Source organism: Pseudophryne corroboree, chromosome 5, assembly GCF_028390025.1.
Source record: "Pseudophryne corroboree isolate aPseCor3 chromosome 5, aPseCor3.hap2, whole genome shotgun sequence".
Lineage (NCBI taxonomy): Eukaryota > Metazoa > Chordata > Amphibia > Anura > Myobatrachidae > Pseudophryne > Pseudophryne corroboree.
The window spans coordinates 31,349,367-31,367,202 of record NC_086448.1 but is presented as its reverse complement, the minus strand read 5'-3'; the positions used below and the strand labels follow the sequence as shown (position 1 = coordinate 31,367,202).

Below are 17,836 nucleotides of genomic sequence, written 5' to 3'. Positions count from 1 at the left end.
TCGCTGGGTTTTTACAGTTGTTGGAAGCTTATCTGCAAAGCCGCTTGGTCTCCGGCTTGCATACGGTTAATGCTTTTGCTGCTTTTAGCATGAGCGGCGAATATTTTTTTCTTGCTGGTAAAAAAAATAATATATGAAATACATTTGTGATGACACATTTATCCCTAGTTTCCACGAACGCAGGCCAAGGTTTTTCAGATAGGTCCATGGAAATGTCCTGTTTTAGTGATGGGATCTGCACAGTACAGTCTAACCTTATTCCATTTATTATATGCAATTCACATTAGAAATCCAGAGGTCTTTGTTACATACATTTGCAAATATATGATAAAGCCACCAGTCCTCGACAAGGCTTTTCTGATGCTGGTGGTCCCTAACTCTACGTCTGGGCCTGGGTTGCAGAACCCCACAAACCGGCAAAGGCCAGCTACCCCAGGGCAGCACAATGCGAGGAAGGTAAAGTGTTTATCATATATTTGCAAATGTATGTCACTAAGACCTCTGGATTTCTATTATATATAGTATGTCATGTCTTGGTACAGGTACAGCTTAGTGTGCTGGGGGACACCGGGGATTAATCCCCAATGTATTTCTAATTAAGGTTTTATTCCAACTCCGTGCACATAGATAAGATGGCCCTCACTCACTAGCAGGGAATGTGTACCAGTAATACAGTGTTTGCACGTTTTGGAGCTGGTGGAAACTCACGCAGACGTGGAAAAAACATACAATAGGGCCCAGGTTGGAATTGATCCAATGTCATCAGTGCTGTGAGGAAGCAATGCAAACTACTGTGCAGTCATTCCATCACATTGATTTCTGCGCTAGTATTGACCACTCAGCCAGGCGTCTGCACATTAGACTGGTACAAAGCAATCACATTTCTGATTGCAGATTGCATCGCCTATCTGGCAGATGTTTTCCGCCCTGTAGTTAATTTCTGTGAGAAATAATTGGGAAGCAATTGGATTGCATGCATGAGGAGATCAATATTTCCTGAACAACCACCCGAGTAATGAATTTGTATCCTAACTACACACATCAAAGACACCGAAATGCAGAATTCTGCATGTAAAGCACAATGGTTCCATTGCATGGAAAAAAAAAATCTTCCAAACTGGTTTGATTGCATCTTTCATACACAGATTTCTGTTCAGTCCAACCAATTGTATTGTATGATCAAATTGTATCATGCTGGTATATCAGTGATCTGAGTGCGTGCATATATAATGTGCAGCTTATGTCTGTCCCTGAGTTTGGAAATACTTTACCAGCCACCAAGAATTGAACTCTACAGTAGAACATATGTGACAGACCCAGCCAGACCTCAGACGGGCCTAAACGTGCATGTAACGTGAGCAAGTAACCTGCCCAGTAATGGTAACACTGTACAGACACCGTTCTGTATACATACTATAGATGCAGGAATGTGCAGCTTGCATATGTACACTGTATCCGTTATGATGGATCTCTGGGAGGAAAGATTCCGATGGGTCATCCTGGACTGCATGGGGGATTACTGATTCTCCTACCAGCGATTCTAAAGATACTCTGTGTACATATGCAGTGCTTTTACAGCTCTCTGGTTATTAAGGTCACCATACACTAGAACGATAATGCCCGATTTCATCCAATTTCGGGCCGATACATCGGGTGAAATTGGGCATTTTGGATGTGTTTCTGATCCGATCCGAAGCGCGTTCCTGTGAGGGTTGGATCGGCTTCCCTAGATCGCTAGTGCTGCACTCGTGATATGTCAGTTCCCGCAGGAATGGCTGGGATCGCATACGATATATCGCATGCAAAATGTACCAAATAGTATGGAACCACTCCGGGGAGAGTTCAAGGAAAATCGCCTCTGACTTCAGCCTCAGACATATCGCTGTAGCGTATGGGGCCTTTTACACTTTGTGTTCTGTATCCTCTCTTATGTTTTGCTATCTAGGGATAGTTAATAGGAGATTCAAACAGTTAAAAACAGTTGTTAAAACAGTAACATTTACTAATTAATAAAAAAAATTATTAGACGGAATTCTTGGAGCCTATTCAGTTAACTGTGAGCTGCTTGCGTCGCGCATAGGGAGAAACAATAGGCAGCTTCTGTTTGCGCCTCCATCGGTTGCGAGCAGCGACTGGACCCCCACGCGCATGCTGCGAACGCCTCTGTCTGACTGATGGGCAGAGGCGTTCGCGGGCCGGCAACCAGGCGTTTTTGGGGCGCCCTCAGGGAAACTGGGGCGTGTCGGCTGCTTTTCGGGTCGGCTGCGTGACGTCACACGCAACCGATCCGATTGAAAAAATGGCACCTGCAGGAGGCTTTACTAGTTTCTACGACCACAATTAAAGCGTGATGGCAGTGAGTAAGCGGTGGGTAGTACTCTGTGCGAGCTTGCCCTGCGATGGCCGGTCCCCAATATGTGATTGCAGATTCTGATAAAATTCCTTACTGAATTAGGCCCAGACTCCGCCTTCCAAAGTTACACCAGAAGCCGGAGGGAACCGTAAATGAGTGGGACCCTGTATGTTGTGGGACAAGATGTATGTAACGTGGCTGCTAGGAGTTTCCTGTAAAGAATGTTTCTCTCTGTAGGTGTCTGCTTATCCTGTCACCCACGGAATCTCCTCTATGCCCGGAAACATTTATCCCGGCCAGGCCACAGTCTTGGACCATCTTGACTCCTGGAACCATCGGCCACAAGACATAACCATGTGGCAAGCTAATATGGAGGTAACGTTCTGGGCTAGCCTGGTGGGATGCACACAGGTGATAGGTTTATACAGTGCAGTGGGGCTTAGTGGGTAAGGGCCTGAGCCTGGGTAAGGCGCAAATCGAAACATGCACGGTGCATGCTCCACAGACGGGGACAGCACGCTGTGCATGCATCAAACCATGCGAACATTTACTGGCGGAGATTGAATATGTGCCCGGATTGAGCTGTCTATCAACAGAGCACTCTTTCCATGAAATCTGCATTACTGACTTGCGGCCATACGGTTGCATGTAACTGTTGTGCGTCATGGGTGTGTCGACAGTTTGATGTTTAGTGGAAGAAAATAGACCAGCATCATCCAGCAGATAGCTTACACGTGTATATGTGCATGTCATTGTAATTACCCATCAAACAAAGGTCACATCTTGTCTTCTGATTCCACAGGACACGGGACCCCTGGACATGAGATGTTTGGGGCAGGTTCTACCCACACATCTAATGGAGGAACGGCTAATACGGCAGCAGCAGGAAATGGAAGAGGACCAGCGCTGGTTAGAGAAAGAAGAACGGTTTCTGGTAATTACCTCCCTCTATAATGCAGTAACGCAGCACAGTGCTGATGTGTATATACCCTCCCTCTATAATGCAGTAACGCAGCACAGTGCTGATGTGTATATACCCTCCCTCTATAATGCAGTAACGCAGCACAGTGCTGATGTGTATATACCCTCCCTCTATAATGCAGTAACGCAGCACAGTGCTGATGTGTATATACCCTCCCTCTATAATGCAGTAACGCAGCACAGTGCTGATGTGTATATACCCTCCCTCTATAATGCAGTAACGTGGCACAGTGCTGATGTGTATATACCCCCCTCTATAATGCAGTAACATGGTACTGACCTGATTTGTATATACCCTCCCTCTATAATGCGGTAACAGGGCACAGTGCTGATGTGTATATACCCTCCCTCTATAATGCAGTAACGCAGCACAGTGCTGATGTGTATATACCCTCCCTCTATAATGCAGTAACGCAGCACAGTGCTGATGTGTATATACCCTCCCTCTATAATGCAGTAACGTGGCACAGTGCTGATGTGTATATACCCCCCTCTATAATGCAGTAACATGGTACTGACCTGATTTGTATATACCCTCCCTCTATAATGCGGTAACAGGGCACAGTGCTGATGTGTATATACCCTCCCTCTATAATGCAGTAACGCAGCACAGTGCTGATGTGTATATACCCTCCCTCTATAATGCAGTAACGCAGCACAGTGCTGATGTGTATATACCTCCCTCTATAATGCAGTAACGCAGCACAGTGCTGATGTGTATATACCTCCCTCTATAATGCAGTAACACAGCACAGTGCTGATGTGTATATACCCTCCCTCTATAATGCAGGAACGCGGCACAGTGCTGATGTGTATATACCCTCCCTCTATAATGCAGTAACGCGGCACAGTACTGATGTGTATATACCCTCCCTCTATAATGCAGTAACGTGGCACAGTGCTGATGTGTATATACCTCCCTCTATAATGCAGTAACGCAGCACAGTGCTGATGTGTATATACCCTCCCTCTATAATGCAATAACGCAGCACAGGACTGATTTGTATATACCCTCCCTCTATAATGCAGTAACGTGGCACAGTGCTGATGTGTATATACCCTCCCTCTATAATGCAGTAACGCAGCACAGTGCTGATGTGTATATACCCTCCCTCTATAATGCAGTAACGCGGCACAGTGCTGATGTGTATATACCCTCCCTCTATAATGCAGTAACGTGGCACAGTGCTGATGTGTATATACCCCCCTCTATAATGCAGTAACGTGGCACAGTGCTGATGTGTATATACCCTCCCTCTATAATGCAGTAACGTGGCACAGTGCTGATGTGTATATACCCTCCCTCTATAATGCAGTAACGCGGCACAGTGCTGATGTGTATATACCCTCCCTCTATAATGCAGTAACGTGGCACAGTGCTGATGTGTATATACCCCCCTCTATAATGCAGTAACATGGTACTGACCTGATTTGTATATACCCTCCCTCTATAATGCGGTAACAGGGCACAGTGCTGATGTGTATATACCCTCCCTCTATAATGCAGTAACGCGGCACAGTGCTGATGTGTATATACCCTCCCTCTATAATGCAGTAACGCAGCACAGGCCTGGTGTGTATATACCTCCCTCTATAATGTAGTAACATGGTACCGGCCTGATTTGTATATACCCTCCCTCTATAATGCGGTAACAGGGCACAGTGCTGATGTGTATATACCCTCCCTCTATAATGCAGTAACACGGCACAGTGCTGATGTGTATATACCCTCCCTCTATAATGCAGTAACGCAGCACAGTGCTGATGTGTATATACCCTCCCTCTATAATGCAGTAACACAGCACAGTGCTGATGTGTACATACCCTCCCTCTATAATGCAGTAACACAGCACAGTGCTGATGTGTATATACCCTCCCTCTATAATGCAGGAACGCGGCACAGTGCTGATGTGTATATACCCTCCCTCTATAATGCAGTAACGCGGCACAGTGCTGATGTGTATATACCCTCCCTCTATAATGCAGTAACGCAGCACAGTGCTGATGTGTATATACCTCCCTCTATAATGCAGTAACACAGCACAGTGCTGATGTGTATATACCTCCCTCTATAATGCAGTAACGCAGCACAGTGCTGATGTGTATATACCCTCCCTCTATAATGCAATAACGCAGCACAGGACTGATTTGTATATACCCTCCCTCTATAATGCAGTAACGCGGCACAGTGCTGATGTGTATATACCCTCCCTCTATAATGCAGTAACGTGGCACAGTGCTGATGTGTATATACCCCCCTCTATAATGCAGTAACATGGTACTGACCTGATTTGTATATACCCTCCCTCTATAATGCGGTAACAGGGCACAGTGCTGATGTGTATATACCCTCCCTCTATAATGCAGTAACGCGGCACAGTGCTGATGTGTATATACCCTCCCTCTATAATGCAGTAACGCAGCACAGGCCTGGTGTGTATATACCTCCCTCTATAATGTAGTAACATGGTACCGGCCTGATTTGTATATACCCTCCCTCTATAATGCGGTAACAGGGCACAGTGCTGATGTGTATATACCCTCCCTCTATAATGCAGTAACACGGCACAGTGCTGATGTGTATATACCCTCCCTCTATAATGCAGTAACGCAGCACAGTGCTGATGTGTATATACCCTCCCTCTATAATGCAGTAACACAGCACAGTGCTGATGTGTACATACCCTCCCTCTATAATGCAGTAACACAGCACAGTGCTGATGTGTATATACCCTCCCTCTATAATGCAGGAACGCGGCACAGTGCTGATGTGTATATACCCTCCCTCTATAATGCAGTAACGCGGCACAGTGCTGATGTGTATATACCCTCCCTCTATAATGCAGTAACGCAGCACAGTGCTGATGTGTATATACCTCCCTCTATAATGCAGTAACACAGCACAGTGCTGATGTGTATATACCCTCCCTCTATAATGCAGGAACGCGGCACAGTGCTGATGTGTATATACCCTCCCTCTATAATGCAGTAACATGGCACAGTGCTGATGTGTATATACCCTCCCTCTATAATGCAGTAACGCGGCACAGTGCTGTGTATATACCCTCCCTCTATAATGCAGTAACGCAACACAGTGCTGATGTGTATATACCCTCCCTCTATAATGCAGTAACACAGCACAGTGCTGATGTGTATATACCCTCCCTCTATAATGCAGTAACACAGCACAGTGCTGATGTGTATATACCCTCCCTCTATAATGCAGTAACGCGGCACAGTGCTGATGTGTATATACCCTCCCTCTATAATGCAGTAACGCAGCACAGTGCTGATGTGTATATACCTCCCTCTATAATGCAGTAACGCAGCACAGTGCTGATGTGTATATACCTCCCTCTATAATGCAGTAACGCAGCACAGTGCTGATGTGTATATACCCTCCCTCTATAATGTAGTAACGCAGCACAGGCCTGGTGTGTATATACCCTCCATCTATAATGCAGTAACGCAGCACAGTGCTGATGTGTATATACCCTCCCTGTATAATGCAGTAACGCAGCACAGTGCTGATGTGTATATACCCTCCCTCTATAATGCAGTAACGCTGCACAGTGCTGATGTGTATATACCCTCCCTCTATAATGCAGTAACGCAGCACAGTGCTGATGTGTATATACCCTCCCTCTATAATGTAGTAACGCAGCACAGTGCTGATGTGTATATATCCTCCCTCTATAATGCAGGAATGTGGCACAGTGCTTATGTGTATATACCCTCCCGCTATAATGCAGTAACGCAGCACAGTGCTGATGTGTATATACCCTCCCTCTATAATGCAGTAACGCAGCACAGTGCTGGTGTGTATATACCCTCCCTCTATAATGCAGTAACGCAGCACAGGACTGATGTGTATATACCCTCTCTCTATAATGCAGTAACGCGACACAGTGCTGATGTGTATATACCCTCCCTCTATAATGCAGTAACGCGGCACAGTGCTGATGTGTATATACCCTCCCTCTATAATGCAGTAACGCAGCACAGGACTGATTTGTATATACCCTCTCTCTATAATGCAGTAACGCGGCACAGTGCTGATGTGTATATACCCCCCTCTATAATGCAGTAACGCAGCACAGGCCTGGTGTGTATATACCTCCCTCTATAATGTAGTAACATGGTACCGGCCTGATTTGTATATACCCTCCCTCTGTAATGCAGTAACGCAGCACAGTGCTGATGTGTATATACCCTCCCTCTATAATGCAGTAACGCGGCACAGTGCTGATGTGTATATACCCTCCCTCTATAATGCAGTAACGCAGCACAGGCCTGATTTGTATATACCCTCCCTCTGTAATGCAGTAACGCAGCACAGGGCTGATGTGTATATACCCTCCCTCTATAATGCAGTAACGCGGCACAGTGCTGATGTGTATATACCCTCCCTCTATAATGCAGTAACGCAGCACAGTGCTGATGTGTATATACCCTCCCTCTATAATGCAATAACGCAGCACAGGACTGATTTGTATATACCCTCCCTCTATAATGCAGTAACGTGGCACAGTGCTGATGTGTATATACCTCCCTCTATAATGCAGTAACGCAGCACAGTGCTGATGTGTATATACCCTCCCTCTATAATGCAGTAACGCGGCACAGTGCTGATGTGTATATACCCTCCCTCTATAATGCAGGAACGCGGCACAGTGCTGATGTGTATATACCCTCCCTCTATAATGCAGTAACGCGGCACAGTGCTGATGTGTATATACCCTCCCTCTATAATGCAGTAACGTGGCACAGTGCTGATGTGTATATACCTCCCTGTATAATGCAGTAACGCAGCACAGTGCTGATGTGTATATACCCTCCCTCTATAATGCAGTAACGCGGCACAGTGCTGATGTGTATATACCCTCCCTCTATAATGCAGGAACGCGGCACAGTGCTGATGTGTATATACCCTCCCTCTATAATGCAGTAACGCGGCACAGTGCTGATGTGTATATACCCTCCCTCTATAATGCAGTAACGTGGCACAGTGCTGATGTGTATATACCTCCCTCTATAATGCAGTAACGCAGCACAGTGCTGATGTGTATATACCCTCCCTCTATAATGCAATAACGCAGCACAGGACTGATTTGTATATACCCTCCCTCTATAATGCAGTAACGCGGCACAGTGCTGATGTGTATATACCCTCCCTCTATAATGCAGTAACGTGGCACAGTGCTGATGTGTATATACCCCCCTCTATAATGCAGTAACATGGTACTGACCTGATTTGTATATACCCTCCCTCTATAATGCGGTAACAGGGCACAGTGCTGATGTGTATATACCCTCCCTCTATAATGCAGTAACGCGGCACAGTGCTGATGTGTATATACCCTCCCTCTATAATGCAGTAACGCAGCACAGGCCTGGTGTGTATATACCTCCCTCTATAATGTAGTAACATGGTACCGGCCTGATTTGTATATACCCTCCCTCTATAATGCGGTAACAGGGCACAGTGCTGATGTGTATATACCCTCCCTCTATAATGCAGTAACACGGCACAGTGCTGATGTGTATATACCCTCCCTCTATAATGCAGTAACGCAGCACAGTGCTGATGTGTATATACCCTCCCTCTATAATGCAGTAACGTGGCACAGTGCTGATGTGTATATACCCCCCTCTATAATGCAGTAACATGGTACTGACCTGATTTGTATATACCCTCCCTCTATAATGCGGTAACAGGGCACAGTGCTGATGTGTATATACCCTCCCTCTATAATGCAGTAACGCAGCACAGTGCTGATGTGTATATACCCTCCCTCTATAATGCAGTAACGCAGCACAGTGCTGATGTGTATATACCCTCCCTCTATAATGCAGTAACGTGGCACAGTGCTGATGTGTATATACCCCCCTCTATAATGCAGTAACATGGTACTGACCTGATTTGTATATACCCTCCCTCTATAATGCGGTAACAGGGCACAGTGCTGATGTGTATATACCCTCCCTCTATAATGCAGTAACGCAGCACAGTGCTGATGTGTATATACCCTCCCTCTATAATGCAGTAACGCAGCACAGTGCTGATGTGTATATACCTCCCTCTATAATGCAGTAACGCAGCACAGTGCTGATGTGTATATACCTCCCTCTATAATGCAGTAACACAGCACAGTGCTGATGTGTATATACCCTCCCTCTATAATGCAGGAACGCGGCACAGTGCTGATGTGTATATACCCTCCCTCTATAATGCAGTAACGCGGCACAGTACTGATGTGTATATACCCTCCCTCTATAATGCAGTAACGTGGCACAGTGCTGATGTGTATATACCTCCCTCTATAATGCAGTAACGCAGCACAGTGCTGATGTGTATATACCCTCCCTCTATAATGCAATAACGCAGCACAGGACTGATTTGTATATACCCTCCCTCTATAATGCAGTAACGTGGCACAGTGCTGATGTGTATATACCCTCCCTCTATAATGCAGTAACGCAGCACAGTGCTGATGTGTATATACCCTCCCTCTATAATGCAGTAACGCGGCACAGTGCTGATGTGTATATACCCTCCCTCTATAATGCAGTAACGTGGCACAGTGCTGATGTGTATATACCCCCCTCTATAATGCAGTAACGTGGCACAGTGCTGATGTGTATATACCCTCCCTCTATAATGCAGTAACGTGGCACAGTGCTGATGTGTATATACCCTCCCTCTATAATGCAGTAACGCGGCACAGTGCTGATGTGTATATACCCTCCCTCTATAATGCAGTAACGTGGCACAGTGCTGATGTGTATATACCCCCCTCTATAATGCAGTAACATGGTACTGACCTGATTTGTATATACCCTCCCTCTATAATGCGGTAACAGGGCACAGTGCTGATGTGTATATACCCTCCCTCTATAATGCAGTAACGCGGCACAGTGCTGATGTGTATATACCCTCCCTCTATAATGCAGTAACGCAGCACAGGCCTGGTGTGTATATACCTCCCTCTATAATGTAGTAACATGGTACCGGCCTGATTTGTATATACCCTCCCTCTATAATGCGGTAACAGGGCACAGTGCTGATGTGTATATACCCTCCCTCTATAATGCAGTAACACGGCACAGTGCTGATGTGTATATACCCTCCCTCTATAATGCAGTAACGCAGCACAGTGCTGATGTGTATATACCCTCCCTCTATAATGCAGTAACACAGCACAGTGCTGATGTGTACATACCCTCCCTCTATAATGCAGTAACACAGCACAGTGCTGATGTGTATATACCCTCCCTCTATAATGCAGGAACGCGGCACAGTGCTGATGTGTATATACCCTCCCTCTATAATGCAGTAACGCGGCACAGTGCTGATGTGTATATACCCTCCCTCTATAATGCAGTAACGCAGCACAGTGCTGATGTGTATATACCTCCCTCTATAATGCAGTAACACAGCACAGTGCTGATGTGTATATACCTCCCTCTATAATGCAGTAACGCAGCACAGTGCTGATGTGTATATACCCTCCCTCTATAATGCAATAACGCAGCACAGGACTGATTTGTATATACCCTCCCTCTATAATGCAGTAACGCGGCACAGTGCTGATGTGTATATACCCTCCCTCTATAATGCAGTAACGTGGCACAGTGCTGATGTGTATATACCCCCCTCTATAATGCAGTAACATGGTACTGACCTGATTTGTATATACCCTCCCTCTATAATGCGGTAACAGGGCACAGTGCTGATGTGTATATACCCTCCCTCTATAATGCAGTAACGCGGCACAGTGCTGATGTGTATATACCCTCCCTCTATAATGCAGTAACGCAGCACAGGCCTGGTGTGTATATACCTCCCTCTATAATGTAGTAACATGGTACCGGCCTGATTTGTATATACCCTCCCTCTATAATGCGGTAACAGGGCACAGTGCTGATGTGTATATACCCTCCCTCTATAATGCAGTAACACGGCACAGTGCTGATGTGTATATACCCTCCCTCTATAATGCAGTAACGCAGCACAGTGCTGATGTGTATATACCCTCCCTCTATAATGCAGTAACACAGCACAGTGCTGATGTGTACATACCCTCCCTCTATAATGCAGTAACACAGCACAGTGCTAATGTGTATATACCCTCCCTCTATAATGCAGGAACGCGGCACAGTGCTGATGTGTATATACCCTCCCTCTATAATGCAGTAACGCGGCACAGTGCTGATGTGTATATACCCTCCCTCTATAATGCAGTAACGCAGCACAGTGCTGATGTGTATATACCTCCCTCTATAATGCAGTAACACAGCACAGTGCTGATGTGTATATACCCTCCCTCTATAATGCAGGAACGCGGCACAGTGCTGATGTGTATATACCCTCCCTCTATAATGCAGTAACATGGCACAGTGCTGATGTGTATATACCCTCCCTCTATAATGCAGTAACGCGGCACAGTGCTGTGTATATACCCTCCCTCTATAATGCAGTAACGCAACACAGTGCTGATGTGTATATACCCTCCCTCTATAATGCAGTAACACAGCACAGTGCTGATGTGTATATACCCTCCCTCTATAATGCAGTAACACAGCACAGTGCTGATGTGTATATACCCTCCCTCTATAATGCAGTAACGCGGCACAGTGCTGATGTGTATATACCCTCCCTCTATAATGCAGTAACGCAGCACAGTGCTGATGTGTATATACCTCCCTCTATAATGCAGTAACGCAGCACAGTGCTGATGTGTATATACCTCCCTCTATAATGCAGTAACGCAGCACAGTGCTGATGTGTATATACCCTCCCTCTATAATGCAGTAACGCGGCACAGTGCTGATGTGTATATACCCTCCCTCTATAATGCAGGAACGCGGCACAGTGCTGATGTGTATATACCCTCCCTCTATAATGCAGTAACGCGGCACAGTGCTGATGTGTATATACCCTCCCTCTATAATGCAGTAACGTGGCACAGTGCTGATGTGTATATACCTCCCTCTATAATGCAGTAACGCAGCACAGTGCTGATGTGTATATACCCTCCCTCTATAATGCAATAACGCAGCACAGGACTGATTTGTATATACCCTCCCTCTATAATGCAGTAACGCGGCACAGTGCTGATGTGTATATACCCTCCCTCTATAATGCAGTAACGTGGCACAGTGCTGATGTGTATATACCCCCCTCTATAATGCAGTAACATGGTACTGACCTGATTTGTATATACCCTCCCTCTATAATGCGGTAACAGGGCACAGTGCTGATGTGTATATACCCTCCCTCTATAATGCAGTAACGCGGCACAGTGCTGATGTGTATATACCCTCCCTCTATAATGCAGTAACGCAGCACAGGCCTGGTGTGTATATACCTCCCTCTATAATGTAGTAACATGGTACCGGCCTGATTTGTATATACCCTCCCTCTATAATGCGGTAACAGGGCACAGTGCTGATGTGTATATACCCTCCCTCTATAATGCAGTAACACGGCACAGTGCTGATGTGTATATACCCTCCCTCTATAATGCAGTAACGCAGCACAGTGCTGATGTGTATATACCCTCCCTCTATAATGCAGTAACGTGGCACAGTGCTGATGTGTATATACCCCCCTCTATAATGCAGTAACATGGTACTGACCTGATTTGTATATACCCTCCCTCTATAATGCGGTAACAGGGCACAGTGCTGATGTGTATATACCCTCCCTCTATAATGCAGTAACGCAGCACAGTGCTGATGTGTATATACCCTCCCTCTATAATGCAGTAACGCAGCACAGTGCTGATGTGTATATACCCTCCCTCTATAATGCAGTAACGTGGCACAGTGCTGATGTGTATATACCCCCCTCTATAATGCAGTAACATGGTACTGACCTGATTTGTATATACCCTCCCTCTATAATGCGGTAACAGGGCACAGTGCTGATGTGTATATACCCTCCCTCTATAATGCAGTAACGCAGCACAGTGCTGATGTGTATATACCCTCCCTCTATAATGCAGTAACGCAGCACAGTGCTGATGTGTATATACCTCCCTCTATAATGCAGTAACGCAGCACAGTGCTGATGTGTATATACCTCCCTCTATAATGCAGTAACACAGCACAGTGCTGATGTGTATATACCCTCCCTCTATAATGCAGGAACGCGGCACAGTGCTGATGTGTATATACCCTCCCTCTATAATGCAGTAACGCGGCACAGTACTGATGTGTATATACCCTCCCTCTATAATGCAGTAACGTGGCACAGTGCTGATGTGTATATACCTCCCTCTATAATGCAGTAACGCAGCACAGTGCTGATGTGTATATACCCTCCCTCTATAATGCAATAACGCAGCACAGGACTGATTTGTATATACCCTCCCTCTATAATGCAGTAACGTGGCACAGTGCTGATGTGTATATACCCTCCCTCTATAATGCAGTAACGCAGCACAGTGCTGATGTGTATATACCCTCCCTCTATAATGCAGTAACGCGGCACAGTGCTGATGTGTATATACCCTCCCTCTATAATGCAGTAACGTGGCACAGTGCTGATGTGTATATACCCCCCTCTATAATGCAGTAACGTGGCACAGTGCTGATGTGTATATACCCTCCCTCTATAATGCAGTAACGTGGCACAGTGCTGATGTGTATATACCCTCCCTCTATAATGCAGTAACGCGGCACAGTGCTGATGTGTATATACCCTCCCTCTATAATGCAGTAACGTGGCACAGTGCTGATGTGTATATACCCCCCTCTATAATGCAGTAACATGGTACTGACCTGATTTGTATATACCCTCCCTCTATAATGCGGTAACAGGGCACAGTGCTGATGTGTATATACCCTCCCTCTATAATGCAGTAACGCGGCACAGTGCTGATGTGTATATACCCTCCCTCTATAATGCAGTAACGCAGCACAGGCCTGGTGTGTATATACCTCCCTCTATAATGTAGTAACATGGTACCGGCCTGATTTGTATATACCCTCCCTCTATAATGCGGTAACAGGGCACAGTGCTGATGTGTATATACCCTCCCTCTATAATGCAGTAACACGGCACAGTGCTGATGTGTATATACCCTCCCTCTATAATGCAGTAACGCAGCACAGTGCTGATGTGTATATACCCTCCCTCTATAATGCAGTAACACAGCACAGTGCTGATGTGTACATACCCTCCCTCTATAATGCAGTAACACAGCACAGTGCTGATGTGTATATACCCTCCCTCTATAATGCAGGAACGCGGCACAGTGCTGATGTGTATATACCCTCCCTCTATAATGCAGTAACGCGGCACAGTGCTGATGTGTATATACCCTCCCTCTATAATGCAGTAACGCAGCACAGTGCTGATGTGTATATACCTCCCTCTATAATGCAGTAACACAGCACAGTGCTGATGTGTATATACCTCCCTCTATAATGCAGTAACGCAGCACAGTGCTGATGTGTATATACCCTCCCTCTATAATGCAATAACGCAGCACAGGACTGATTTGTATATACCCTCCCTCTATAATGCAGTAACGCGGCACAGTGCTGATGTGTATATACCCTCCCTCTATAATGCAGTAACGTGGCACAGTGCTGATGTGTATATACCCCCCTCTATAATGCAGTAACATGGTACTGACCTGATTTGTATATACCCTCCCTCTATAATGCGGTAACAGGGCACAGTGCTGATGTGTATATACCCTCCCTCTATAATGCAGTAACGCGGCACAGTGCTGATGTGTATATACCCTCCCTCTATAATGCAGTAACGCAGCACAGGCCTGGTGTGTATATACCTCCCTCTATAATGTAGTAACATGGTACCGGCCTGATTTGTATATACCCTCCCTCTATAATGCGGTAACAGGGCACAGTGCTGATGTGTATATACCCTCCCTCTATAATGCAGTAACACGGCACAGTGCTGATGTGTATATACCCTCCCTCTATAATGCAGTAACGCAGCACAGTGCTGATGTGTATATACCCTCCCTCTATAATGCAGTAACACAGCACAGTGCTGATGTGTACATACCCTCCCTCTATAATGCAGTAACACAGCACAGTGCTAATGTGTATATACCCTCCCTCTATAATGCAGGAACGCGGCACAGTGCTGATGTGTATATACCCTCCCTCTATAATGCAGTAACGCGGCACAGTGCTGATGTGTATATACCCTCCCTCTATAATGCAGTAACGCAGCACAGTGCTGATGTGTATATACCTCCCTCTATAATGCAGTAACACAGCACAGTGCTGATGTGTATATACCCTCCCTCTATAATGCAGGAACGCGGCACAGTGCTGATGTGTATATACCCTCCCTCTATAATGCAGTAACATGGCACAGTGCTGATGTGTATATACCCTCCCTCTATAATGCAGTAACGCGGCACAGTGCTGTGTATATACCCTCCCTCTATAATGCAGTAACGCAACACAGTGCTGATGTGTATATACCCTCCCTCTATAATGCAGTAACACAGCACAGTGCTGATGTGTATATACCCTCCCTCTATAATGCAGTAACACAGCACAGTGCTGATGTGTATATACCCTCCCTCTATAATGCAGTAACGCGGCACAGTGCTGATGTGTATATACCCTCCCTCTATAATGCAGTAACGCAGCACAGTGCTGATGTGTATATACCTCCCTCTATAATGCAGTAACGCAGCACAGTGCTGATGTGTATATACCTCCCTCTATAATGCAGTAACGCAGCACAGTGCTGATGTGTATATACCCTCCCTCTATAATGTAGTAACGCAGCACAGGCCTGGTGTGTATATACCCTCCATCTATAATGCAGTAACGCAGCACAGTGCTGATGTGTATATACCCTCCCTGTATAATGCAGTAACGCAGCACAGTGCTGATGTGTATATACCCTCCCTCTATAATGCAGTAACGCTGCACAGTGCTGATGTGTATATACCCTCCCTCTATAATGCAGTAACGCAGCACAGTGCTGATGTGTATATACCCTCCCTCTATAATGTAGTAACGCAGCACAGTGCTGATGTGTATATATCCTCCCTCTATAATGCAGGAATGTGGCACAGTGCTTATGTGTATATACCCTCCCGCTATAATGCAGTAACGCAGCACAGTGCTGATGTGTATATACCCCCCTCTATAATGCAGTAACGCAGCACAGGCCTGGTGTGTATATACCTCCCTCTATAATGTAGTAACATGGTACCGGCCTGATTTGTATATACCCTCCCTCTGTAATGCAGTAACGCAGCACAGTGCTGATGTGTATATACCCTCCCTCTATAATGCAGTAACGCGGCACAGTGCTGATGTGTATATACCCTCCCTCTATAATGCAGTAACGCAGCACAGGCCTGATTTGTATATACCCTCCCTCTGTAATGCAGTAACGCAGCACAGGGCTGATGTGTATATACCCTCCCTCTATAATGCAGTAACGCGGCACAGTGCTGATGTGTATATACCCTCCCTCTATAATGCAGTAACGCAGCACAGTGCTGATGTGTATATACCCTCCCTCTATAATGCAATAACGCAGCACAGGACTGATTTGTATATACCCTCCCTCTATAATGCAGTAACGTGGCACAGTGCTGATGTGTATATACCTCCCTCTATAATGCAGTAACGCAGCACAGTGCTGATGTGTATATACCCTCCCTCTATAATGCAGTAACGCGGCACAGTGCTGATGTGTATATACCCTCCCTCTATAATGCAGGAACGCGGCACAGTGCTGATGTGTATATACCCTCCCTCTATAATGCAGTAACGCGGCACAGTGCTGATGTGTATATACCCTCCCTCTATAATGCAGTAACGTGGCACAGTGCTGATGTGTATATACCTCCCTGTATAATGCAGTAACGCAGCACAGTGCTGATGTGTATATACCCTCCCTCTATAATGCAGTAACGCGGCACAGTGCTGATGTGTATATACCCTCCCTCTATAATGCAGGAACGCGGCACAGTGCTGATGTGTATATACCCTCCCTCTATAATGCAGTAACGCGGCACAGTGCTGATGTGTATATACCCTCCCTCTATAATGCAGTAACGTGGCACAGTGCTGATGTGTATATACCTCCCTCTATAATGCAGTAACGCAGCACAGTGCTGATGTGTATATACCCTCCCTCTATAATGCAATAACGCAGCACAGGACTGATTTGTATATACCCTCCCTCTATAATGCAGTAACGCGGCACAGTGCTGATGTGTATATACCCTCCCTCTATAATGCAGTAACGTGGCACAGTGCTGATGTGTATATACCCCCCTCTATAATGCAGTAACATGGTACTGACCTGATTTGTATATACCCTCCCTCTATAATGCGGTAACAGGGCACAGTGCTGATGTGTATATACCCTCCCTCTATAATGCAGTAACGCGGCACAGTGCTGATGTGTATATACCCTCCCTCTATAATTCAGTAACGCAGCACAGGCCTGGTGTGTATATACCTCCCTCTATAATGTAGTAA

The 17,836-nt window shown here is 45.8% G+C and overlaps 1 protein-coding gene across 11 annotated transcripts in view; it reads left to right on the top strand.

Annotated features, from left to right (window-relative positions):
- Window positions 1-17,836, top strand: part of PTK2 (protein tyrosine kinase 2) — a 449,027-nt gene that overhangs the window by 406,007 nt on the left and 25,184 nt on the right. For all 11 annotated transcript variants that reach the window (XM_063921189.1, XM_063921188.1, XM_063921184.1 and 8 more), the window contains 2 exons: window positions 2,591-2,728; window positions 3,156-3,287. In XM_063921189.1, coding sequence (XP_063777259.1) covers window positions 2,591-2,728; window positions 3,156-3,287 — 270 coding nt within the window. The remainder of the gene's footprint in view (window positions 1-2,590; window positions 2,729-3,155; window positions 3,288-17,836) is intronic.